Raw genomic sequence first — 27,072 nt, 5'->3', positions numbered from 1 at the left:
TGTCTTCATGCTGCCCTTCGTGCAAGGCGTCCCCTCCAGGGTGGCCGTCCGAGCCTGACTTCACCTGACCAGGGCTGGAGGGGCCTGTGGGCCCCGGTCCCGGTCCCTCCCATGGTGCTGCCTGTCTGACCCGGTGCATGTATACCAGGCTCTGTCCCTGCCAGTGGCACTCCACCGTCACTCCACTGTAAGAAGACACCTGCAGACAGACTGCAGTGATACAGGCGTCCGATCAAGTTCAGTGGAAGGGACTTCGTTCCTACACAGAAAGTGTTTCCAGAGCAGAAGAAACTAGACACGTGTGGGGTTGAGGGGCAAAGAGGGGGGCCGCAGCCCGGCAGGCAGGGGGCTTCCTTGGAAATGCAGCCCGGATCTGACTCAAGAGCTAAGGGAACACATGGCGTGCCTGCGCACACACACACGCACCCGCGGGCGCTCACGGTCTGGCAGAGAACCACGACAAGGGGCAGGACGGGAGGTCCAGCAACGGGAGGCTCTGTTCTGAGGGTAGCATCACCCGGAACACGAGGACTGCGTCTCACTGGCTACCTGTGTGTTTGCTTCTCCAGGTGAAGCTCACAGAACAGCTTTGTGAGATGACAAAGCACCACCCATTTCCAACGTTTCCCCATCAGGCTCACGCTCCTCGGCTGGCCGCGCCCTCACGTACCCAGGGAGGCCCGCCCAGGACCGCGAGGGAGGCCCTTCCCGCCGTCCGGCTCTACCTCCGGGACTCGCCCTGCTGCACCGCTGGCCTGGGCTGGCCGCGCTCACCTGGTGAGGGGTGGTGTGCGGGGGGCGGGCCAGCGAAGTCCAGCTTGTCCTTGAGGTCCTCCTCGTTCTCCATCTGCCAGCGCAGCCCGACCTGCTCCCAGAGGCCGGCTGCCCCGCACCTGCCGCACAACACAGACCCGGGTCAGGGGGCGCCCTCGGGGGGGCGGCCGGGTCTCTGCCCGAGGGAGCTCACCAGTGAGTCTGCCATGCCTCCATCACTAACCCAAGCAAAGTGCTAAAGATGCAAAACTGTACTGTCGAAGTCCCGTGGCCTCCAAGCACGCAGGATGCGGGGACACGGTGGCTCCCGCAAGACTCTGGACCAAAGGAAACAACCACCGCCGTAAACAACAGCTTAGGAAAAGCCAGCGCCTGGTGAGGCGAGCAGGAGGGAGGCGCACGGCACGGCGGCTCTGGGGCGGGACGTGCTTGCCCTGGCACCCAGAACCTCGGCCTGTCCGCCACGTTGCCACTTACGCGATCTCGGGGATCTCATCATCGAGGCTGCTCAGGAGAAGCGGAATGAGCCTGTGCAAGAATGAGTAGCGGTCCCGCAGGTGCAGCAGCCAGCCCCCGACCACGCGCGCCACCGCCTGGCGCACCTGCAAGCAGAGGAGGGTGAGCGGTCTTCACGCGCGTGAGGCCCGCGGCAGCCCCAGGTCCCCCGTGCGGGCACACAGAGGCCCCAGAGCCCGCTCAGGTGCTCTGGCAGCTCTGCATCCCCATCTCGGGCCTGGAACGAGATGCTAGCTCCCTAGGTCTCGCTGCTTCAACCCCTGTCCTCCGGGCTCAGGCCGGACCCTCCACTGGCCACAGCAGGTCCTGCAGCCCCGCCTCAGCCCTGTGGCACGTTTGCGGCCTCCTGTGTGGGAACCTCCTGGCTGGGCTGGGCACTGGCCGCCTATGTCCAAGAAGGTGACGTGCGTGCCTCTACCCACCTCACCCACTGCAGGGAAGAGGTGAGCTTCATGTCGCATGTGACCCAGGGAGCAGCAACAGGCCTCTGTTTTTATCATGTTCTGATTGGACCCAAGGATTCTGATGCCCGTTCCAGTTTAGTCGGGCAGGATACCACCCATGGGGGCTCGGGTTACATCGCACCCCGCGGGCTCCCAAAGTAGCCAGCACTGGACCAGGAGCAGCCGCCTTGCCTCGGCTTCAGGTTCTCCTCTACGTCACTGAAACTCACCTGGGAGGTAAGTTTCATTCTTTCATCCGCCCCTCCCCTCCCCTTCCATCTACCCCCCTCCCCGTGGCCCCCCCCGTCATTCCTGAGCACCAGTGAGGGGCTGGGGGCCAATCAGACCTGCTCCCTCTCCCTTCCACCAGGGTTCTGGCCCAGGGCAGGTGCGCACAAGCGCCCAAGGGCCTGAGCTGATCGCCTGTGGGGCGCCAGCAGCGGGGCAGGTGGGGCTGTTCCCAGGCAGGCTCCTGGGCAAACATCTATACGGTCACATCCTTGGAGCCTCAACAACAGGGTCAGTGCTTTATCCCGCCTACACAAAGCACACAGAACTCCGTCTTCTAGATGAAACACCCACAGTCAGAGACGAGCAATGTGCAGAGGGAGCGCCCGAAGGTCAGGGCGAGCCTGGGGCAACCGAGGGCACGTGCCTGTTTATAGGCAGTGACTTAACCTGAGCTGGATGCTCTCACCTGGATGGTGCACTCAGGGGGCCGGGGCCTTTCTGGGCCTGGAGGAAGCTGTGACAGCCCTGCTGCACCGGGACACCACCCCTTCCCACCTCCTTGGACATATCCTGCAGACCTCAAGTGACCAGGCTCCCGAAGGAAAAGCGAGGACATCGCTCTGGGTCCCCTGCTGAGAAAGTAGGGAGGGATGGGCCTCTCATCACTTCCTGGGTAAGTGATCAGAGCCTCTAATCTTCCTGTGTAATAGAACAGGCACCTGGAGCCATTCTGGCTGTCTGCACACACACTAGCAAAACTGTCCTGACTCGTGCAAGTTCAATGTTTCATGGTATAAAGTAACTGTGACCAGCACAGAGAAAGGTACCCAACATCACTAATCACTAATCCTCAGGAAAATGCAAGTCAAAACCACAGGGAGATACCAGCTCACGGATGCAGAGGAACTGGATCCCTTGTACATTGCTGGTAGGAATGCAAAGCAGTGCAGCCACGTGGAAAACAGTTTGGTGACTTCAACAAGCTACACATGTGTTACTGTAGGACGGACACAGCAATTCCACTCCTGAGTGTTTACCCGAAAGAAGTGAAGCAGGACTCAAACGGATCCCTGCACACCATCGTCCTCAGCATCCCTATGCACAACAGCTAAAAGGTGGCAACAACCCAAGAGTCCGTGGACGGATGAATGGAGGAACACAGTGTGGTCTGTCCACACGGTGGATGCTATTTAGCCTTAAAAGGAGCAAAGCACTGACACCTGCCACAGACGGGTGGACCTCACCAACACGATGCTGAGTTGAGAGAGGCCAGTCACAACAGACCCCATCCTGATTCCACTTACATGAAACAGCTAAATTGTCAGATCCAGAGAGACAGAAAGATTAGAGGTCATTAGGGGGGTGGGGGGGATGGGGAGTAATTGCTTAATGGTCACAGTTTCTGTTCGCGATGATAAAAAAAGTTTTGGAGGGTGGTGATGGTTGCACAGCACTGTGAATGTGCTTAATATCACTGAACTGTGCACTTAAAAATGGCTTAAATGGCAAATTTTGTTATAAACATTTTACGAAAAAATTTAAAATTAATGATGTAATATATCAAAAACATTGAACGCTTTAAGTGAGGGAATTGTATGGTATGTAAATTATGGCTTGATAAAGCTGTTTTAAAAAATGAAACAAATCAAAATAAAGAGTTAATTATAAGGGAGCCCCCATAAGACGATCAGCGGATTACTCTACAGAAACGCTGCAGGCCAGAAAGGAGTGGCAAGATATATTCAAAGTCCTGAAAGGGAAAAGTCTGCAACCTAGCATACTCTATCCAGCAAGATTACCATTTAGAATAGAAGGAGAGAAAAAGAATTTCTCAGAGAAGCAAAAACTAGAAGAACACAGCAATACTAAACCTATCCTAAAAGAAATATTGAAAAGTCTTCTCTAGATAGAAAAGAAGCAAGAAGCTATAGGAAAGAGAAAAATCACAATTGGAAAGTAAATCACTTAAATAAGCCAGTATACAGGTTAAAAAAAATGTAAAAAATTTTTGTGACAGCAACAATAGCCACAATGAATGACGAAAGGATAACTATGAAGATGTAAAAGAGGACAGCAAAATCATAAAACGTGGGCGAGAAGAGTAAGAAAATGTCGATTTTTTTTCTTTTAGAATGTGTTTGAGCCCCTAATGACTATCAGTCTAAAGTAAGTAGATATAACTATGGGTTAACATACTTGAAAAACAGGGTAACCACAAATCGAAAACATACAACAGATTCACAAAACCCAAAAAGAAGAGAACACAAGCATAATATAAAAGGAAATCATCAAATCTCTGGCTAGGCTCACCAAGAAGAAAAGAGAGAGGTCCCAAATAAATAAAATAAGAAATGAAAAGGGAAAAATAACAACTGATACTGCAGAAATACAAAAGACCATAAGAGAATACTATGAACAATTATATGTCAACAAATTTGACAACCTAGAAGAAATGGACAAGTGTCTAGAAACATACAGCTCACCAAAATTGAAACACGAAGAAATAGAAAACTTAAACAGACCAATTACTAGAAGTTAAGTAGAATCTGTAATAAAAAAGCTCCCTGGGCTTCCCTGGTGGTGCAGTGGCTGAGAACCTGCCTGCCAATGCAGGGGCCATGGGTTCGAGCCCTGGTCTGCGAAGATCCCACATGCCGCGGAGCAACTGGGCCCGTGAGCCACAATTACTGAGCTTGCGTGTCTGGAGCCTCTGCTCCGCAACAAGAGAGGCCGTGATAGTGAGAGGCCTGCACACCGCGATGAAGAGTGGCCCCCACTTGCCACAACTAGAGAAAGCCCTCGCACAGAAATGAAGACCCAACACAGCCATAAATAAATAAATAAATAAAGTAATTAATTTAAAAAAAAAAAAAGCTCCTTGCAGGGAATTCCCTGGCAGTGCAGTGGTTAGGACTTGGCGCTTTCACTGCGAGGGCCCAGGTTCAATCCCTTCTTGGGGAACTAAGATCCCACAGGCTGCATGGTGTGGCAAAAAACAAACAAACAAAAACAAAAACAAAACAAAAACTCCCTGCAAACAAAAATCCAGGACTGGGTGGCTTCACTGAGGAATTCTACCAACCATACAAAGAATGTACACCTATCCTCCTCAAACTCTTCCAAAAGACTGAAAAGGAGGTAACATTCCCAAAGACATTCTATGAAGCCACCATCACCCTGATACCAAAATCAGACAAAGACACCACCAAAAAAGAAAATTATAGGCCAATATCTTCGATGAATATAGATGCAAAAATTCTCAACCAAATGTTACCAAACCCAATCCAAGAACACATAAAAAAGATCATACACCACGACCAAGTTGGACTCATCCCAGGGTCACAAGGATGGTTCAACATACGCAAATCCATCAATGTGAAACACCACATCAACAAAAGACAAAAACCACATGCTCATCTCAAGAGATGCAGAAAAAGCATTTGATAAAATTCAACATCCATTCATGATAAAAACTCTTACCAAAGTGGGTATAGAAATAACATATCTCAACATAATAAAAGCTATTTGTGACAAACCCACAGCCAACACAATACTCAATGGTGAAAAGCTGAAAGTCTTCCTCCACTCTCACCACTTCAATTCAACATATATTGGAAGTCCTAGCCACAGCAATCAGATAAGAAAAAAGAATAAAAGGTATCCAAGTTGGAACAGAAGAGGTAAAATTCTCACTATATGCAGGTGACATGATACTATATTTAGAAAACCATAAAGACTCCACACAAAAACTACTAGAACTGATGAACAAATTCAGCAAAGTAGCAGGATACAAGATTAACATACAGAAATTCGTTGCATTTCTTTACACTAACAATGAAACATCATAAGGAAATTAAAACAAAAAAAACTTTTAAAAATTGCAACCAAAAAATTAAAATACTTAGGCATAAACCTGACCAAAGAGGTAAAAGACTTATGTGCTGAAAGCTATAAAACATAAAGAAATCTATAGATTTAATGTGATACCTATCAAATTACCCATGACATTTTTCATAGAGAACAAATAATCCTAAAATTTACATGGAATCATAAAAGATCCAGAATTGCCAAGGCAAACCTGAGGAAAAAGAAAAAAGCAGAAGGCATAACCCTCCCAGACTTCAGACAATACTATAAAGCTACAGTAATCAAAAGAGCATGGTAGGGGCTTCCTTGGTGCAGTGGTTAAGAATCCGCCTGCCGGGCTTCCCTGGTGGCGCAGTGGTTGAGAGTCCGCCTGCCGATGCAGGGAACACGGGTTTGTGCCCCGGTCTGGGAAGATCCCACATGCCGTGGAGCGGCTGGGCCCATGAGCCATGGCCGCCGAGCCTGCGCGTCTGGAGCCTGTGCTCCGCAACGGGAGAGGCCACCGCAGTGAGAGGCCTGCGTACCGAAAAAAAAAAAAAAAAGAATCCGCCTGCCAATGCAGGGGACACGGGTTCAAGCCCTGGTCTGGGAAGATCCCACATGCCACAGAGCAACTAAGCCCATGCGCCACAAGAAGCCACTGCAATGAGAAGTCCGTGCACTGCAACAAAAAGCAGCCCTCGCTCGCCACAACTAGAGAAAGCCCGTGTGCAGCAACGAAGACCCAACGCAGCCAAAAATAAATAAATTTATTAAAAAAAAAAAACAGCATGGTATTGGCACAAAAACAAACATATGGATCAATGGACTAGAGAGCCCAGAAATAAACCCACACAACTATGGACAATTAATCTTTGACAAAGGAGGCAAGAATACACAATGGGGAAAAGACGGTCTCTTCAGCAAGTGGTGTTGGGACAGTTGGACAGGCGCATGTAAATCAATGAACACACCCTCTCACCATACACAAAAATAAACTCAAAATGGCTTAAAAACTTAAACTTAAGACATGACACCATAAAACTCCTAGAAAAGAACATAAGCAAAACATTCTCTGACATAAATCATACAAAGGGTCAGTCTCCAAAGCAACAGAAATAATAGCAAAAATAAACAAATGGGACCTAATCAAACTCACAATCTTTTGTACAGCCATGGAAACCATAAACAAAACAAAAAGATGACCTATGGACTGGGAGAAAATATTTTCAAATGATGTGACCGAGGGATTAATTACCAAAATATACAAACAGCTCATACAGCTCAACAACAAAAAACCAAACAACCCAATCGAAAAATGGGCAGAAGACCTAAATAGACATTTCTCTAAAGAAGACATACAGATGGTCAACAGGCACATGAAAAGATGCTCAACATTGGTAATTATTTGAGAAATGCAAATCAAAACTACAGTGAGGTATCACCTCACACAGGTCAGAATGGCCCTCATTAAAAAGTCTACAAATAACCAATGCTGGAGAGTGTGGAGAAAAGGAAACCCTCCTACAGTGTTGGTGGGAATGTAAGTTGGTGCAGCCACTATGGAGAACAGTATGGAGGCTCCTCAAAAAACTAAAGCTATAGCTAACATATGATCCAGCAATCCCACTCCTGGGCATATATCCAGAGAAAGCCATAATTCGAAAAGATTCATGCACCCCTATGTTCACAGCAGCACTATTCACTATAGCCAAGATATGGAAACAACCTAAATGTCCATGGACAGATGAATGGATAAAGAAGATGTGGTATATATATACAGTGGAATATTACTCAGACGTAAAAAAAGAATGAAATAATGCCACTTGCAGCAACACGGATGGACCTAGAGATTGTCATACTAAGTGAAGTAAGTCAGAGAAAGACAAATACCATGTGATATCACTTATATGTGGAATCTAAAATACGACACAAATGAACCTATCTATGAAACAGAAATAGACTCACAGACATAGAAAACACACTTGTGGTTGCCAAGGGGGAGGAGGGTGGGAGAGGGATGGAGTGGGAGTTTGGGATTAGCAGATGCAAACTAGTATATACAGGATGGGTAAACAACAAGGTCCTACTGTAGAGCACGGGGAACTATATTGAACATCCTGTGATAAACCATAACGGAAAAGCGTCTAAAAGACAACGTACATATATGTCTAACTGAATCACTTTGCCGCACAACAGAAATTAACACAACGTTGTAAATCAACTATACGCCAATAAAAAAAAAAGAAGAAAGAAACAAATCAAGAACGTGTGGTTGGAGGCAGGGTGGGTTGCTGCGAGCGGCCTGGGGCCAGACCCAGGCCTGGAGCGGGAGGCCAGCTCCAGCTGGGGGCCCTGCGTACCTTACAGCAGCCCCAAGCCTCGGACGCGGAGGACTTCTGTGGGAAGGAATGAGATGATATTTAATGTATGGATGGACAGGACACGAGGAGGCTGGCACTTCTGCTGTTGGGGCACAGGGGCCACGGGCCGACCACCCTGCAAGTCCCCCACCGGCAACCACCGCTCCTCCTACCCCAAGGGACCGAAGCCCTTCACCCCATCCTTCCTTTGGGAGAGAGCCTGCCCTCACAGCCTTCACTCTGCTCCCCACGGCCTCAAATCCACGACACGCCCTCTGAGCTGGCTTCTGCCAACAAAAGAGCCGGTTCTCTCACCTCCACCTGCCTGCCTGTCTTGTCTGTCTCTCCTCAGGCCCCAAAGCCAATGGAAGGAATTACCCCGACACACCAACCCTGGCTCCATCCTCCTCCCAGGCCTCGTTTGCCAACCTCTGCGGCTTTTTGATTAAATCACCTTGATGGAGGAGGATGTTACAGATGCTTCTGCAAACCGTGGAAATACTCAGTTTAGAGTTTCTTCCTAAAAGGAAGCAGTCCTCTTCCCCATTCCTTAGGATTAAGAATAACAAATATATTATGACAACTCAGGTCTCCCCCAGCTTCTCAAAGACGTGAAATAGGAACACCTGTGACCGCGAATGATGGAAGGACATTTAACGTCACATATAGTGTCTTTAAAAAAAGACAAAAGTGAGGGAGTGACAGATAGCACACTGGCACACTTCTGGTGGAGAAAAGGGACTGCCTGGAGGAGAAACTCTGGTTACCTGGGGGACATCATCAAAGAGCCGCTGAGCAAAGTGAGGAAGGACGTCGTCCACTGACTTCCCGCTGCCAAACTGGATCACCGTGCCCGTGGCCTCGATGACGGCCACCCGCACCTTCCAGTGCTGGTGGGAGATGGACTGCATCAGGGGGCCGATCAAGGACTCCGACTGCATGTGGAAGTGGTCTGTGGGACGGGGAGACCATCAGTCACCAGGGGAGCCTGTGAGCGTCAACCCTGGCCCAGTTCCCTTGGGCTGGCCACACACAGCTTTGTACCCCAGCACCAGAAGAGGTGCAGAGTTGGGCGTGTGACCCAAACAACACCTCTCCGACCCAGAGACTTGGGAGGACCAAAGGGAAAAGGCTGGGGCTGGACCCATCTCAGCTGAACACAAGAGCTGGGAGGGGAGAACATGAAGCTGCAGATGGCTGCGACAGGCACTCCAGAGTGCGCTGAGTGGGGAGACACTGCGCGTCCCCACCTCTGGATGAGCCTGCAGCCAGACAGCCAGCACGACCGCAGGAAGCTGGATCAGCACCGCTGATCCAGGCAAAGCCACCCCACTTCCTAAAGGCCTCACAGGAAGTCACGACCAGGGGCTCTTCGTGACAGCCAAGCGAACCCTCTGGTTCAGCAGTTGTGCCGCTGCTTGAGACCCTTCTGTAAGGTCGCTATTTCTGTGATACTTGGGGCGAATTCTTTCAGCGTTCGGGTCCTGAGATCAATGCAGGCTTCGGTCCACTACTGCCCAGTGTGCGGGGAGCCAGAGGAGAGACCCCGTGCGCAGAACTGGGGGGTGGGGGACAAAGGGGACGGCGTTGAGACGGGGAGATGCTTCACTCGGCAACAAACGAGCATCCACTGCGGGCAGGCACTGCGCTCCAGGCTGCGGGTGCAACAGGGTGCGGACGAGGGCGGGCTTGGGGAGGGGGCGACGTGGGAGGAGACAAGGGCGGGCACCTGGCGTGGCGCGCGCCAGGCCCGCGGCGCACTCGCAGCTCTCTCGGCGCACGGCGGCGAAAGGGTCAAGCAGCGTGCAGCGCAGCACGCGCACCGCGTCGTCCAGGTGGGGCGCGAGCGCAGCGCCGCTCAGGCGTATGGCCCGGTGGAGCAGCTGCACTAGCGCCAGGCGCAGCTCCTCGCAGACCTCGGGCGGTGGGCGGCGCGCGGGCTCGGGGCCGGCCAGGCGCGCGGCGAGAGCGGGCAGCAGGCGCGGGAGGGCGTCACGGGGCCGGGCGGCTCGCCGCAGGCCCAAGTCCAGCAGGTGCACGGCCAGCGCGCGGCAGCCCTCGGCCGGGTCGGCCAGGCAGCGCAGCAGGCGCGGCAGCAGCAAGCGCGCCCACGGGCCCTGAAAGGCGGCGGCTGCGGCGGCGGGGTCGCCGTCGGGCGCCTCGGGCCGCGCCGCCTCCAGGGTGCGCTGCAGCGCCTCCAGCGCGCGCCGCCGGCCCAGCTTGCTGTCGGCCTCCAGACCGGGCAGCATGCGGCTCAGTACGCGGCTTAGCTCCGCCGCCTCGGCCGTCTCGGCGGCTTCCGCCGGGTCCGGGGACGCCGCGGCCTCGGTCGCCACCAGCGCCGCCATCTTCCCTGCGTTGCTAGTCACCAGGGGAGACCGGCGCTTTTACGACGGTCGCGGCGCGGATTACGGCGCGTTTTCCGGTCGGCTCCGAGAGTAACTTTATTGGCAGCTCGGAACACTGACAGGACACGGCCGGGGGGCGGGGCCGGGGCGGGGAGTCGGAGGGCTGAGGGGACGCGGGCCAGGCCGGGGGTCCTGGGCAGGTCTGGAGCCCGATATGATGGCCGCTGCGGACTTGTGTACAGGGAGGCGTGGTGGTCGTGCCCTTTCGTGTCCTTAGGTGGCTACTGTGACCCTCACCCCTCCTGCATGGCCGGGTCGGACCAGTTCCGTCGGATACGGTGACGTGGAGAGGGCACGTGGTCTCTCCGGCTCGGGTCTTCGTCTAGTGGGTGACACGTTAATCAGCGTGCAGTTACCGTGGTCCTGAGGGATGAAGGCCAAGGAACTTGGCGTAGACTGGAAGGCTTCCTGGAGGAGGTGACAGCCCCAGCGTAATATAGTGGGTAATTAAGAGTTAACTAGGTGAAGGGGGGGTGAAAGCGTTGCAGAGGGAGGGGACAGCATGGGCAAAGGTCTATGGTGAGAGTGGGACTGCTCAGTTGTGCCCCCCAAAGTTCACGTAGTGGAGTCCTGACCCCCCCAGGACCTCAAAACATGACCTTACTTAGCAATAGGGCCATTCAGACTCATCAAGTTAAGAAGGGGCCATTAGGATGGGCCCTAATCCATATGACTGTGTCCTTATAGAAAGGGGAAACTGGAGACAGACAGGCACACGGGGAGAACGATCATGAACATGGATGGCCATCTGCAAGCTTAGGGGAGCGGCCTGGAGCAGACTCACTCCCTCAGCGGCTCTGGGGGAAGCAGCCTCTGACACCGTGATCCTGGACTTCTGGATTCCAGAGCAGTGGGGAGATAAATTTGTGTTGTTTAAGCTGCCAGGTTTATTTATGGTACTTGTTTGGGCAGCCGCAGGAACAAATACGGGGAGGGGGCCTGACACTGTTCTGGGAAATGAAGAAAAGTGCCCTGTGGCTAGAGCCCAGGGGCCCAGGGGGAGCAGGGTCCTCTGGGTGGCTCCACTGGGTCCCAGTGGGGGATGCAAGGGAGGATTTAAGGTGGAAGAGTTTCGCGTAAGGTTTGTGTTTTTAGAAAACTGCTTTGGCTGTTGCAGAACAGGTTAGCAGGGAGCCAGGCAGTCGCCACATGAGGCCGTTGCGAAGGCCGTGCTCTGGCTGAGATGAGTGAGTAAACACTTAAATGGGGGTGGTGGACTTCCCGCCCCAGAAGGTGCTGCAGACTCACTTTCCCAGCTGCTCCCCACGAAGTACAACTAAGTACCTTGCAGCTAGTTCAGCAGACAATGGGGAAAGGCTCTGAGCTGGAAAGGAGACGGGCTGACTGGGGACTCCAGCACTGGAGGAACAGCCATGGGATGGGTCCCTGGGGTTTCTCTTTTTTGCTTACAGGTTCCTGGAATAGGCGCTAGAGGGGGCTGCAACCCAGACCTGCCGACAGGCCACTCACTGAGTACACGATCACTGCCTCGGCATCTGTTCTGTGTGGCCCGCTGCCTGCGGGGCCTTGAACTGACAGGAGCCCTCCCTCGAGTGCGTGACCTAGATGACAGCCCGCAGAGTCACCAGTAAACCGAAGTTCCTGATGTGACCCCCCGCCCAACACCCTTGTGATAACCTCTCTCCCTGTGGGCCCCATATATTAAACCCCTGTGAAGCTCACCAAAACCCTGCTCCCTCTGGTTTGAACTGACCTATCCAGCCTTAGCCCAGGAACCCCAAAGGACAGCCCTGTGGACCTAATACAGGTGTGCGCCCCGGGTCCTGACTCCTGGGCACTCTGCCTGTACCTCCTCCAGGACCTGTGAGTCGTAAGCTTCTCTGTTGTGCTATTTCTTGAGATCTTTGTTGAACCACCAGGCAGCCTGGCCACATGCCTTCTGACACTGCAGGCAGCACCCACAGGGATGGAGTGACAGCCGGGGTAGCACCGGGACAATGGAGCAGACAGGAAGGGCACTGCAAGGGCTGGGGAAATAAAACTATCATTGGAACCACAGGCCATAAAAGTAGGCTGGAATTTATACACTAAACCTAAATGGGATGACTTTCTGCTGAAATAGAAGATTAATTTTTTGTTTGATGTGGACCATTTTTTAAAGTTTTTATTGAATTTGTTACAATAGTGCTTCTTTTTTTTTTTTTTTTAAATATATTTTGGTGTTTTGGCTGCGAGGCATGCAGGATCCTAGATCCCTGGCCAGGGATAGAACCTGCACCCCTTGCATTGGAAGGCGAAGTCTGAACCACTGGACTGCCAGGGAAGTCTCTGAAATAGAAGATTTAAATAAAATCAGGATTCTTCTAACACAATAACCAAAATGTCCAGTATACAGTAAAAAACCACTGATCATACCAAGAACCAAGGAAAACCATTATTTGAACATGAAAAGAAGTGAACTGACGTGAACACCAAGATAAATCTTGGAATTATCTGAAAAGGATTTTAAGGCAGTTATAAAAATGCTTTTAAAAATATTTATGGGGCTTCCCTGGTGGCGCAGTGGTTGAGAGTCCGCCTGCAGATGCAGGGGACACGGTTTCGTGCCCCGGTCCGGGAAGATCCCACATGCCGCGGAGCGGCTGGGCCCGTGAGCTGTGGCCGCTAAGCCTGCGCGTCCGGAGCCTGTGCTCCGCAACGGGAGAGGCCACAACAGTGAGAGGCCCGCGTACCGCAAAAACAACAACAACAACAAAAAAGTGCACAGAGCCTCAGATCTGCAGGACAATCGTTTTTATCACCAGAGTCTCAGAACAGGAGGAGGGAGAATGTGGGCTGAAAAACTGTTTGAAGAAATAATGGCTGAAAACTTCCCAAATTTGGTGAAAGACATAAACCCATAGGTACAAGAAGCTAAGGAACCCCTGTGTAGGATAAGCCTTCTGAAAATCCATACTAAGAAACATCATAATTAAATCTGTGAGGACTAAAGACAGAAAAAAAAAAAGTAAAAACAGCCAGAGAGAAATGATGTGTTTCCTAGAGAGGAACACCAGTGTGAATGACAGATTTCTCATCTGAAATCACAGCGGCCAGAAGGAAGTGGTATATTTTTTATATCTGATTGTTGAAGCAAAAACTATAATACTGGGACTTCCCTGGTGGTGCAGTGGTTAAGAATCTGCCTGCCAATGCAGGGGACAAGGGTTCGATCTCTGGTCTGGGAAGATCCCACATGCTGCAGAGCAACTAAGCCTGTGCACCATAACTACTGAGCCTGCACTCTAGAGCCCATGTGCCACAACTACTGAATCCCAGGTGCCTAGAGCCTGTGCTCCGCAACAAGAGAAGCCACCGCTATGAGAAGCCTGTGCCCCACAACAAAGAGTAGACCCTGCTCTCCGCACCTAGGGAAAAGCCAGCATGCAGCAACAAAGACCCAATGCAGCCAAAAATAAATCAATTTATATATAAAAATTATAATACCGATGAGCTCTGTGCGCATGGGGGAAATATTTACAATAATTATATTTGAAAAGTGAGGGTAAAGGGAGGTTTCTACACTGCACTAGATGTGAAACATCGGTACCAGTAAACTGATAATTACATACGTGCACAGGAGCATGTAGAACAGCCACTGAGAAAAGTAAACAGTGATATACTCAATACGTTATAAAGTGGGATTCTAAAGGATATTCAAGTATCCCATAATATGGCACGAGGAAACAAACACAAATAATAGAATGGCAAACTTAGCCTCTTTCAATAGTTCAAAATGTAAAGGGGCCAAACACACCAGTTAGAAGACAAAGATTTGCAGAGGGAATAAAAAACCACGACCCAACTATATGTCATTTACCGTATGCTAAAACTCACTTCAAACGTAATGATGTGGGTAGGTTGAAAGAAAAAGGAAAAAGACATCGTGTAAACATTCATTTATAAAAAGCACAATGACTAATATCAGCTAATTTCCCTTCAGAGCGAGGGAAATTTCTACAGAAAAGGAGGTCCATTGTATAAGAATAAAAGGATCCATCCACCAGGAAGTTACATAGCAATCGCAAATGTTTATGACCCAAACAACAGACCTTCAAGATACATGAAGCAAACACTGGCAGAGCTGAAAGGAGAGAGACCAACCCCCAGTTACAGGTGAGGACCTCAGCACCCACTCTCCACAACTGCTGGAACTACTAGACATTCCACAAGGACACAGAACACCATCAACCAAAGGGATCAGTGGACATTTACAGACCCTCCACCCAACAGGGCAGGATGCCCGTTATTCACAGGTGCCCAGGGACATGCCAGGATAGACTGTATCCATAAAACAGACCTCAGCAAATGTAAAAGAAGTGAAGTCACAGAGAGCATTTTCTCTGACAAAAAATGGAATCAAACTAAAAATCAGTAACAGAAAGACAATCTTCAAACATGGAAATTAACTCGGTTCTACTCAGAAATAAAGAGGAAGGAACTATTGATACATGCAAGAACTTGGATGCATCTCTAGGGGATTATGCTGAGTAAAAGAATACAATCATACAAGATACCAATAGTGTGATTCCATGTGTATAACATGCATGAGATAATTACAGAGATGGGGGACACGTGAGTGGTCCCCAGGGGTTAGGGGTGGGGCTGGGTGCGACTACACGGGTGGCAGAAGGAGCCTTGTATAGTGATGGTGCTTGAGTGTCCTGACTGTGGTGGTGGCTACATGAGTACTTAGGGGGGATCTGGCCTCTTGTCCCGTCCCCAGACATTCTTCCAGACTGAATAGAATAAGCAGGGGCAGTAGAACAGGGGGACCACGGAGAGAAAAGTCTTTATCTGAGCAACATGAAACAGGAATAAGAAGCTACATAAAAGAAGCTGCGTAAAAGGTGGATGATAGAAGCAGATAACGCTAATTTCTGGTTAGTACACGGCCTAGAAAAAGGGATAATCAAAATGGGGCAGAGAAGGTATTCAAAGGGATAACCGAGACAAATTTGCCAGAGTTAAAAGTGAAAGACCTTCAGATTGAAGGAACTACACAGCACCAGTGAGGCACACGTATTGACATGTTGTGAGACTTAGGAATACCAAAGAAAAACAGGAGTTTGTGGGAGACTGCCAGAGAGAGAACAGGGTGCCTTCAAAGGGACAAGAGTCAGATTGATGTCAGATGTTTTTCTTTAGTTCCACAAATACTTTTGTAATTGCTTCCAGTGGCCCGTTTAGGGTAAAAAAAAAAAAAGTTGATTTGTTTTTCCCCAACAGGAAAATATACGGACAAATCTGAACACAGTAAAGGAAAGGAAATGATAAAGGTTAGAACAGAAATTAATGAAACAGTAAAACGAACATACATACAACACAGATTATTAAAACCAAGAGTTTATTCTTTTTAAGGGCTAATAAAATCGATAACCCACCTGTCAGGACTGACAAGGAAAAAAGAAGTTCAAAAGCACGAATACCAACATGAGGGTAAAAGTTTATCATGAAAGGTTCTAAACATTAAAAATATACTAAAGTAATAATACTTTATGCCAAAAAAATATATGAAATAGAGGAAATCCTAGGAAAACATAATTTACTAAAATCTCCACTAGAAGAAATAGAAACTCAGAATAGTCTACTACCTATTAAAGAAGTTGAATTTATCATTTCAAAGCTTCCCACAATAAAGGCTATAATCACAGATGGCAGCAAACACTTCAGAACACTTAATAAGGAAATAACTCCAACCGCCAAATTGTCTTCTAAAGTGCCTGTACCATTTTGCATTCCCAGACAGTAATGAATGAGAGTGACCATTGCGTCACATCCTTGCCAGCAATTGGTATTGTCAGTTTTTTTTGAATGTTAGCTATTCTAATGGGTCTGTAGTGGCGTCTTGTTGTTTTATTTGCAATTCCTTATGGCGTATGATGTGAATCTTTTCATATCCTTGTTTTCCATTTTATATCTTATTTAGTGAGATGTACATTCAGATCTTTTGTCCATTTTTAATTGTATTTATTGTTGAGTTTTAAGATTTATATATTTTGATACGTCTTATCAGATATATGTTTTACTATTTTCTCTCACTCGGTGGCTTTTCATTTTCTTAACAGTAATTGGCAGAGCAGAAGTTTTAAATTTTAATAAAATTCAACTTAGTTTTTTTTTTTTAAAGGAAATAACTCCAATCTGAAAATAGGAAGAGAGAACATCTCCCAACTCATTTTGTGGAGCCAGTGTCACAGCCTTGATCCCAAAAAGTGAGAGGGAAATTACAGAAGGGAATATTAGAGATCAACTTTTTTCAACACAGATGCAAAAATCCTAAACAAAATCTTAACAAATTAAATCCGGAAATAGGCACTTTAGAAAGGATAATACATTGAGACCAGATTGAGTTTATTCCAGGAATGCAAGTTAATTTTTTAACATTAAAAATTAATGTGCCCCGAATAGCCAAAGCAATCTTGAGAACGAAAAAAGGAGCTGGAGGAATCAGGCTCCCTGACTTCAGACTATACAACAAAGCTACAGTAATCAAGACAGTATGGTACTGGCACAAAAACAGAAAGATAGATCAATGGAACAGGATAGAAAGCCCAGAGATAAACCCATGCACATATGGACACCTTATCTTTGATAAAGGTGGCAGGAATGTACAGTGGAGAAAGGACAGCCTATTCAATAAATGGTGCTGCGAAAACTGGACAGGTACATGTAAGAGTATGAGATTAGATCACTCCCTAACACCATACACAAAAATAAGCTCAAAATGGATTAAAGACCTAAATGTAAGGCCAGAAACTATCAAACTCTTAGAGGAAAACATAGGCAGACACTCCATGACATAAATCACAGCAAGATCCTTTCTGACCCACCTCCTAGAGTAATGGAAATAAAAACAAAAATAAACAAATGGGACCTAATGAAACTTCAAAGCTTTTGCACAGCAAAGGAAACCATAATCAAGACCAAAAGACAACCCTCAGAATGGGAGAAAATATTTGCAAATGAAGCAACTGACAAAGGATTAATCTCCAAAATTTACAAGCAGCTCATGCAGCTCAATAACAAAAAAACAACCCAATCCAAAAATGGGCAGAAGACCTAATAAACATTTCTCCAAAGAAGATATACAGAATGCCAACAAACACATGAAAGAATGCTCAACATCATTAATCATTAGAGAAATGCAAATCAAAACTACAATGAGATATCATCTCACACTAGTCAGAATGGCCATCATCAAAAAATCTAGAAACAATAAATGCTGGAGAGGGTGTGGAGAAAAGGGAACACTCTTGCACTGCTGGTGGGAATGTGAATTGGTTCAGCCACTATGGAGAACAGTATGGAGGTTCCTTAAAAAACTACAAATAGAATTACCATATGACCCAGCAATACCACTACTGGGCATATACCCTGAGAAAACCAAAATTCAAAAAGAGTCATGTACCAAAATGTTCATTGCAGCTCTATTTACAATAGCCCGGAGATGGAAACAACCTAAGTGCCCATCATCGGATGAATGGATAAAGAAGATGTGGCACATATATACAATGGAATATTACTCAGCCTTAAAAAGAAATGAAATTGAGCTATTTGTAATGAGATGGATAGACCTAGAGTCTGTCATACAGAGTGAAGTAAGTCAGAAAGAAAAAGACAAATACCGTATGCTAACACATATATATGGAATTTAAGGGGAAAAAATCTCATGAAGAACCTAGGGGTAAGACAGGAATAAAGACGCAGACCTACTGGAGAACGGACTTGAGGATATGGGGAGGGGGAAGGGTGAGCTTTGACAGGGCGAGAGAGAGTCATGGACATATACACACTAACAAACGTAGTAAGGTAGATAGCTAGGGGGAAGCAGCCGCAAGGCACAGGGATATTAGCTCGGTGCTTTGTGACAGCCTGGAGGGGTGGGATAGGGAGAGTGGGAGGGAGGGAGACGCAAGAGGGAAGACATATGGGAACATATGTATATGTATAACTGATTCACTTTGTTATAAAGCAGAAACTAACACACCATTGTAAAGCAATTATACCCCAATAAAGATGTTTAAAAAAAATTAATGTGATTTACCACATTTTTAAAAACATAAATAAATTTATTTATTTATTTTTGGCTGAGTTGGGTCTTTGTTGCTGCACACAGGCTTCTCTAGTTGTGGCGAGCGGGGGCTACTCTTCGTTGTGGTGCACGGGCTTCTTACTGTGGTGGCTTCTCTTGTCGTGGAGCACGGGCTCTAGGCACGCGGGCTTCAGTAGTTGTGGCTCGTGGGCTCAGTAGTTGTGGCTCATGGGCTCTAGAGCACAGGCTCAGTAGCTGTGGCACACAGGCTTAGTTGCTCTCTGGCGTGTGGGATCTTCCAAGACCAGGGCTTGAACCCGGGTCCCCTGCATTGGCAGGCAGATTCTTAACCACTGCGCCACCAGGGAAGCCCAACCACATTTTTAGAAAAGGAGAAAAGTGGTGTGATCATCTCAGTAGTTGCAGGTAAAGCACTTGATGAGATTTGACGCCCATTTGTCGTTTAAAATCTTAGCAAGTTACGACTAGAAGGGAGGCTCTCTAAGGCATGTCTGCCAAGATCCCACAGCCAAAAAACATGTTCAGTGTAGTTGTTTCCAAAGTAGCCCATTTTTCCCCAGCTCTGCACACATGGCCAGTCCTCTCCCAGTAAAGTGGAGCCCCAGCTGGCCTGTAATTCGCTGTGGCCGTCAGAGTGTGGCAGAGGAGGGCCCAGCTGCTCGTGCCTGTTGTGAAGGTCTGGCCACCACCTCACCTGTTAGGGTGGTTCTTATAAAAAACAAGCAGAAACGGACAGACATTTGGGAGGAAGAATGTGGAGGAATTAGGCCGCTTGAGGCCCGCCGGCGGGAATGTGAAGTAGTGCAGCCACCGTGGAAACAGTGTGGCGGTTCCTGAAAAAATTCAACAGGATGAGCAAGTGATCCGGCAATTCCCCATCTGGATGTACAGGTGAAAGAAGGGGAAGCAAGGACTCTCGGGTTTGACACCCTCCTTCGCAGCAGCATATTCACAGCAGCTGAAAGGCGGGAGCACCCCACCCGCCCGCGATGGGCGGGTGGATACACAATACACGAGGCATATATCTGACTCTCAGCCTTCAACAGGAACGCGGAGCTGACACCTGCTACCGTGTGGATGAACCTCGACCACGTTAAGCACAGTGAGAGAAGCCAGCACGAAAGGCCACGTGTTGTATGATCCCATGTCCATGAGGCACCTGGCTCAGTGGCCTGGGCTGGGAATTCCAGTTGCTAGAGGCTGTTCCAAGGTCAGGTTTGGGGCAGGTGGATGGTGGGGTAAGAGGGAAAAAGCAAAACTTCTCGGTCCTTTTCCCGGCCCGCCTCCCGCCTCAGCCTCACCAGAGGAAGGGAAAGGCTTTAACTTTAAAGTCAGGCTGGAGTTATGATCATTTCATAGCTCTGGACACTTACAATGACCGAGTTGACCCTGGGTTTATATCTTAACATGACAGTAGAACTTTGAAATTCTCTACGTTTGAGCCAAAATGTATAGGTAGGAGCAGAGAAGGAAACTCCTTCTCCGAATACATTTTAAAGACCCGGCCAAGGGCATCCCTGGTGGCGCAGTGGTTGAGAGTCCGCCTGCCGATGCAGGGGACGCGGGTTCGTGCCCCGGTCCGGGAAGATCCCACGTGCCGCGGGGCGGCTGGTCCTGTGAGCCATGGCCGCTGAGCCTGCGCGTCCGGAGCCTGTGCTCCGCAACGGGAGAGGCCGCAACAGTGAGAGGCCCGCGTACCGCAAAAAAGAAAAAAAAAGACCCGGCCAAGGTAGGAAAAAGCAGCTTCAGGTCTGTTCCAGGACCCCCTCGTTCAGTGTCCTGGTTACAAACGTGGTGAAGTGTGTCATTTCGCCAGCATAATCAACTCTTGTAAGCAGATGCGCTGGGTTGGTCCATTCACTCGCTGTCTCCTCCGGCCGGTTCTCATGGGGCGCTCGGGGTCCCCGGCATCCGCAGCAGCTCATCCTCCTAGCGGAGCCCGTGCTCGGTGCTCGGCGCTTGGGGCGCGGGGGCGCGGGCAGTCAATCGAAGGACGTCCTGAGCAGGTGCGGGGAGGAACAGAGGGCAGGATGCCTGAGGACAACATGGATGGGGGAAGACACTCGTCAGGGACACACGAAAGCATGATGGGGCCCTGGGGACGGGCGGCCCTCGCTGCCTGAGGTTGTCACCAGCTTTGTTTTCTGCAGACGTTGGGGGAGTCACCATAAACTCAGGACCTTACACCCCCTGATCACCGCAGGGTCTGTGGGTCAGGAGTCCAGGCAGGGCTCAGCTGTGGCCCCTGAAGGTGGCCCCGGGTCCACGCAGAGGGCTGGGTCCTCTGCTGGGAGTGCCTTGGATGGGCCTGGGGCCCCCCCGCCACACCCCCAAACCATCCCCGGGAGCAGTGTGTGGATTAGATGCACTGACTGGTTCCTGCTGCCTCTCAGGAGCCTGTGGCCACGCCCCAGGCCATGTCCCTCCCCTTCATCCCCGCTCTGGGCTCCCTGCTCTCCTGACCCCAGCTCCTCTCCCACATCCCCCCAGGTTGGCTCTCTGCTCCCGGGAGGAATTAGCTCGCTCCCCCACGAGGGACGTGGCTGGTCACGGGACTTGACCCTGGGCCTCTTGCTCTGCTCCCATCCCCTGGTCCCTTCAGTTCCTGTCAGCTGGGGTTGAGAGCCACACCCACCTAGATGGGTGGGGAGATTCGACGGCTCTTCCAGGTAAAGCCCCCGGCCCCGCCTCACGGCCCCACGCTGGTCAGGTGGCAGGGCCCACGTCAGCGCTGGGCGGGCGGGTGAGAACCCTCCTTTCCTCACCCCAGCGGGTATCTGTCTCCTTGCCCTGCAGGAGGGGGGGATGGGGGGGACAGAAGTTCAGCAAATGGCCTCTGGCACACTTAGAATAGAGCTGCAGCTGCAGGGAGCCCTGGGCAGCACCCCAGGGCCCAACCTGGCCCTCAGGTGTGGGAGCCACAGGGAGGGTTCCCCGCAGAAGCAATGTCCCTGTTGAGTCTTGCTGGGTGAACTGGACTTGGCAGAGCCAGGAGTTTGGGGCGGGGGAGAGGGGTGGTTGGAAAATAATGTGGCTTTGAAGTTGGACCTTTGCAAGATTTGGTGATTCAGGTTCCAGGGCTGAGGTGAGGACCTCGGGGCTGGGGCACGTGAAGCCCTTCTGCTGGCTGTGCTGGGGTGGGTCCTTCCCTGTGGGTGGAGGGGACACACAGACCAGCACGACTTGCTGGGACTTCTGAATGATGACATGATCACCATTGCATGTTTTCAGGACACCCAATAAACCGGGACTTGTCACCATCCAGCGGTGGCGACATCGACCTAGCTGTGTATGGCATCACTGGTCCACACGGTTTCCTGTCCCTGCTCCGTGAGGGGGATGCCTGCCGTCCTCACGTAAGGCCACTGGCTGCCGGTGGTCTAGTCAGTTTCCCTGACGGACCCTGTGCTCGCTGCCCCCCATCACGGAGGGAGAGGGCCGGAGGGATCGTGTCGTTCAGGGTGGAGCCACTTGGATCAGCTGCAAACAACCGCTGTGCCATCAATGCAGACATTTACTGGTTAACACAGCCTGGCCCAGACACAGAGCGAGGCCAGGCTTTCTCGAGGGTCCCTGGCTCCCCTCCTTGAAGCAGTGAGTGAGCTGGATGTGTTGGAAGCATTTCCCTCCCACTCAGGCGACGCAGGGGGCAGGGGCACAGGAGAGATGGGAGGGGCTTGTCTGCAGGCTGGGCCACGGGTGGGGGACCTGGCCTCGCACTACTCCTTGAGGAAGGTGGGGAGGGAGTTCTTAGGGAGAGCCTGCTTGTAGCCCCCGGCTGGCAGGGCCTCTGAAGTAGCTACCTGAGTGGCCTGGAAGGGTCTGCAGGGGACAGGCTGGTGGGAGCTGCCACAGTGGTAGTGTGAGGATGGGGCTCGTCCAGCCACAGCTGAGAGAGGTGGAGGAACCAAGTTTCTGGTGGACTTGGTGCACTGAGCTGACCGCCAGGCCCTGAACCCGGAGAGCTCCTTGTCTTGCAAGACGTGGTCCAGGGGGCTCCCTGCCAGGAGGAGGCTATGTGTGTGGAGGGGGGGCTCGGGGTTAGAAGGCCATCCTCGGAGACGGTCTCCCCCTCCCACTGAACCGTGCAGGGGGAAGGTCCCTGCAGAGATCCCTGGAGCACCCCAGGAGATTCCGAGAACAAAAGCCAGCCCTGGAGCATATGCCCCCCCCCCAAGTCCGTCAAGTGAAACCTGGCCCTAATTTTTTGTCATCCTCTTCACCAGGCCACCCTGAGGAGCCAGCAGTAACTGGGGGGCGGGGGGGAGGGACAGCAAGCGGGGAGAGGAGGTCTGAGCAATCGGGCAGGTGGAGCGGAGAAACAGCCAACAGTTTAAATTAGTTGTGGAATAAAGTTTTGATTCAGTTGAGACTGGACTTCAGTTCCCAAAAATGACTCTTGCAATAAGTGTGATGGGACAGGTGTGACTGTACCTGAGGTGGGGATGGGCCAGGAGGCACGCCGAGGGCAGGGGATGAAGAGGCAGGAAAGAGCTCCTAGTCTGACCACCTGAGCACATCCTCTTCCTTTCGCTTCAAGCCGTCAGGAAGAAGCTGGGTCAGCGTCAGCCCTGCTGGGGTGCGTGCGGGGCAGCCGGCCACCCTGCAATGTGTCTTTGTGGACAGGGCAGTATGGGTGGGAGAGCAGAGGTCTTCCCCTTTAAAGGCCTGAGATCCCTACCCCATCTCCTGGTATTCAGACTGCTCCAGGTAAAGCGTTGGGGACCCCCAAGTGCCCGAGATGATGTTTCCACCACCACCCTGGCAGAATGGGAGCAAAACATGACTTTTGGCAACAGGAAAATAAGGGTGATTCCCTTTCCTGCAGGCCTGGGCTGGTGGATTAGGGGCTGTGATGGCCTCTGACCTCCTGGAAGCCCATGGGTGGTGGGAAGAATTTAGGATGACCCTGTGATTTCCCCCTGGGGCATCTGGGTGAAGCTGGTGCCCTTAACCAAGAAAAGGAGTAGCCTAGACCTGCCTGGCCACCAATGCAGGCCCTGTGACATGCAGATGTGACACCCCAGGTGTGAAGGTGTGGGAGGCCATCACCCCAAGGCAGCAGGTGGTTGCCACCTGCCAGGGTGGACAATCCGGGCAATCGCAGGGGCTCCAGTGGAGGGGGTGGAGGTGTGAGGAGGGAGCCTGCGGGGCGGTAGTAGTGGTCCTGGTCCAGCTGCGCAGCTTCACATGGATCTGTGGGTCTTTCTGTGCAGCATGAGGCCGGTCAGCCTGAATGCCCTGGGGGCGGGGGAGGGGCGGGGGGGAGGGAAGAGGAGGAGAAAGAGAGGGAGTAGGGGGAAAGAGGGAGGGGACGGGGTAGGCTGCCGGTGAGGGGAAATCTAGGGGGGAGGGAGAGGTGGGTCCTGGGGATGTGGGAGATAGACGGGGTGAGGGGCGGGAGTGAGATGGGGCGGGGAGGGGCAAGCGGGGAGTGGGGGAAGGCCTGGAGCGCGGTCGGCGGGAAGGGGGCGGCGGGGCTGGGGGTGGATCGGCGCGGCGCGGGGGCGGACGGAGGGCGGCGCCGCTGCAGTGCGGGACCCGCTCGCCCGCCGTCCCCGCGCCCGCGCGTCCCCGCGCAGCCGCCTCCGGCCTCCGGCGCCGCGCATCCAGGTACGCGGGGCTGGGGAGGGGTCTGTTCCGGAAACCCCCGCCGGCCGGGAGGCCCCAGGAAGTTTGGCCTTCGGGGAGCCCCCGCCCCCTTGGCCGGTCCGGGGCCGGAAACCGTGGTCGGGGGGCTGGGGGGTTGGGAGGCCGTGGTGGCCGGGCTGCGTGCTCGGCGCTGGTGGGCTGGCCGGGTTCCGGGCCGTCACTGTGACCTGGCCGAGCGCGGGCCGAACGCGCGGCCCTGCCATTGTTCGCCGGGTTCATCTTCCCAGGAGGCCCGTCCGCGGAGCTTCGTTTGTTTTTGTTTCCCTTTCTTTTCCGGTGGAGCCTGTAAGAGCTCCCCCCGTCCCCCCGCCATCTCCCCGGGAGCTCGCGGAGGGCGCTCCAGGCACACACTGTCCTCCAAAGGGGGAGGGACGGACGCAAGTGAGACCCCATAAACGCCTGGGCTGCACACGCAGGGCCCCGCTTCTCCGTCGTCAGGTTTCTCAGCCGCGCCCGGAACCCGCCGGATCCCCCTCCATCCCCGCGAGCATCTGTTTAGAGTTGAGCTTTGCCCCCCAGGGTGAGAGGCCTTTGACAGCAGCAGAATAAAACGCCTGGCGTGTCACCAGGTCACGTCGGTCACCAGATAAACCTTACGGTGCGTGTAAGACGCGTGTTCCCAGGCCGCGGGAGTCCTGCCCCTCCGAGGTCGGCAGGACTCGCGTTTTCCTCCGCAGGAAGCGGGCAGCGGGTCGCCATGGCCTCGCCATCGGCTCAGCAGCTGGAGGAGGACGACGGCCTGAGGGGCTGCGAGCTCTACGTGCAGAAGCACGGCGCCCAGCAGGTGCTCAAGGACTGCATCGTGCAGCTCTGCATCTCCAAGCCCGAGCGCCCCATGAGGTTCCTCCGGGAGCACTTCGAGAAGCTGGAGAAGGTTAGTGGCTCCGGCACCCGGCCCTCCCCCCGCCCACCCCCTAGCCGGTGCAGGGGTGTGTGTGTGGCGCTGAAGCCCCGTCGGGCCTCCCCTCCGCTGCCTGCGTGCTCAGGAGGGGGCGGGGCGCCCGCGGGACGGCCTCCTGCGGCTCTTTGCGGGGAGGTGAGCAGGGAGGCCACGGTGGCTTCATTCCCGCCACGGAAATCCTCTCTTCTTCCAGTGGCTCAGGGTCTCAGGAGGCCTCCTGGAAGGTGGTGCGGACGTTTGGGAACTGCTGGCTGTGACTATAGCTTGGGGGGTCGATGGCGGTTCTCGACTTCGGGGACTGCTTAGAGATGCCATTGGCACTGGGGTAAAAGGAAACAGCCCTGATAGAGTGTGGCGGGCCGTTGGAGGTCAGATTCCCTCGCTGGCCTGCCCCTCAGACATGTGGGGGGTGTACGTGCCACACCCGCCCCCTCTCTCCTGAGGAGGGAATCGCCCAGCTCACTCCTGCGTGGATGACAGCTCTCACCCCCCTTCCTGGTTCATCCTGGGGGCTCGGGGCTAGGAAGCAAAAGGCTGGGGCAGGAGCCTCTTGTGGTCCCGTCCAGCTTTCCCTCCCCGCCTCACGCCTCCTGCCTTCCTCCCTGGCCACCCAGATCTCTCTCTGGGGTGACCTCAGGTTCCTCCTCGTGGTCTTTGTATCACGACCTACCTGTCCCTGGGGACTGAACGGGACCCCAGCTGGGGCCCAGGTCTGTTTTAAGCACCTCTGTGTCCCTGAGCTCAGCGGTGTTTTACTTCTGATGGGCACTCCTGTGGACAGAGGTAGCCGTAATGCAAAGGAATGGATTCATTTCTTCCCTTTAGAACAGTCTGTTAAAACACATTTTGAAGTAATACATGCCTTTTAAAGAAAAATTGAAAAGTTCAAAAGTGGAAAGAAGAAGTAGAAATCACCTGGAGTCCTTTCCACCTGTTCCCCCCCAACCGTGCATTGTGGTTTTGAAACATAGTTGGAATCATGTTACGGATGCAATTTTATATTTTATGTTGTTCATTTGTTATACATTCTTCATGGTCCTCAGTGTAAGTGATTGTGTAATGTGTTGAGAAGATCCAGAAAAGTTTTCTCAATGTTTTCCTCATGATTAGACAGTTGAGTTCTTTCCAGTGTTTTAATATTAAAAATAACACCACCCATTTTTAATTTGGGTTGTTGGTTTTTTGGATATTGAGCTCCATGAGCTGTTTGTATGTTTTGGAGATTAATCCTTTGTCTATTGTTTCATTTGCAAATACTTTCTCCCATTCTGAGGGTTGTCTTTTTATCTTGTTTACGGTTTCCTTTGCTGCGCAAAAGATTTTAAGTTTACTTAGGTCTCATTTGTTTATTTATTTATTTTTAAACTTTTCATTACTCTGGGGGGGGGGTCAGAAAAGATCTTGCTGTGGTTTTATGTCAAAGAGTGTTTTTCTCTAAGAGTTTTATAGTGTCTGGTTTTACATTTAGGTCTTTAATCCATTTTGAGTTTATTTTTGTGTATTGTGTTAGGGAGTGTTCTAATTTCATTCTTTTACATGTAGCTGTCCAGTTTTCCCAGCACCATTTATTGAAGAGGCTGTCTTTTCTCCATTGTATGTTCTTGCCTCCTTTGTTGTAAATTAGGTGACCATATGTGAGTGGGTTTATCTTTGGGCTTTCTATCCTGTACCACTGATCTATGTTTCTGTTTTTGTGCCAGTACCATACTGTCTTGATTACTGTAGCTTTGTAGTATAGTTTGAAGTCAGGGAGCCTGATTACTGCAGCTCCATTTTTCTTTCTCAAGATTGCTTTGGCTATTTGGGATCTTTTGTGTTTCCATACAATTTTTTGTCCTAATTCTGTGAAGAATGCCATTGGTAGTTTAACAGGGATTGCATT

At 51.4% G+C, this 27,072-nt stretch overlaps 2 protein-coding genes and 1 long non-coding RNA gene across 6 annotated transcripts in view; 1 reads left to right on the top strand and 2 right to left on the bottom strand.

The window, feature by feature from the left end:
- DNAAF5 (dynein axonemal assembly factor 5) overlaps positions 1 to 10,559 on the bottom strand; it is a 37,603-nt gene extending 27,044 nt beyond the window's left edge. The window contains exons 1-4 of the mRNA XM_022563514.3: positions 9,903 to 10,559; positions 8,941 to 9,125; positions 1,252 to 1,376; positions 775 to 893 (exon numbers count right to left, since the gene is read on the bottom strand). Of these exons, the coding sequence (XP_022419222.1) occupies positions 775 to 893; positions 1,252 to 1,376; positions 8,941 to 9,125; positions 9,903 to 10,521 (1,048 nt within the window). The 5' untranslated portion in view covers positions 10,522 to 10,559. The remainder of the gene's footprint in view (positions 1 to 774; positions 894 to 1,251; positions 1,377 to 8,940; positions 9,126 to 9,902) is intronic.
- An 8,011-nt stretch (positions 10,560 to 18,570) lies between these two features.
- LOC111169352 (uncharacterized) lies at positions 18,571 to 23,821 on the bottom strand. The gene is made up of 4 exons (XR_016387704.1): positions 23,072 to 23,821; positions 22,441 to 22,651; positions 21,273 to 21,427; positions 18,571 to 20,671 (listed from the first exon to the last, which is right to left on the bottom strand). It is a non-coding gene; the product is annotated as an uncharacterized LOC111169352 (long non-coding RNA).
- A 126-nt stretch (positions 23,822 to 23,947) lies between these two features.
- Positions 23,948 to 27,072, top strand: part of PRKAR1B (protein kinase cAMP-dependent type I regulatory subunit beta) — an 87,647-nt gene continuing 84,522 nt past the window's right edge. For 3 of the 4 annotated variants that reach the window (XM_022563483.2, XM_089895472.1, XM_022563488.3), the window contains exons 1-2: positions 23,948 to 24,250; positions 24,967 to 25,163. In XM_022563483.2, coding sequence (XP_022419191.2) covers positions 24,010 to 24,250; positions 24,967 to 25,163 — 438 coding nt within the window. In that variant the 5' untranslated portion in view covers positions 23,948 to 24,009. Of the gene's footprint in view, positions 24,888 to 24,966; positions 25,164 to 27,072 lie in introns of all 4 variants that reach the window. The other variant, XM_022563484.3, reaches the window with a different exon arrangement.

This window comes from Delphinapterus leucas, chromosome 15 (genome assembly GCF_059928025.1).
Source record: "Delphinapterus leucas isolate spDelLeu-1000000601 "Yukka" chromosome 15, BTC_Dleu_Yukka2, whole genome shotgun sequence".
Lineage (NCBI taxonomy): Eukaryota > Metazoa > Chordata > Mammalia > Artiodactyla > Monodontidae > Delphinapterus > Delphinapterus leucas.
The sequence above is the reverse complement of the archived record's forward strand: the minus strand, read 5'-3'. Positions and strand labels throughout refer to the sequence as shown.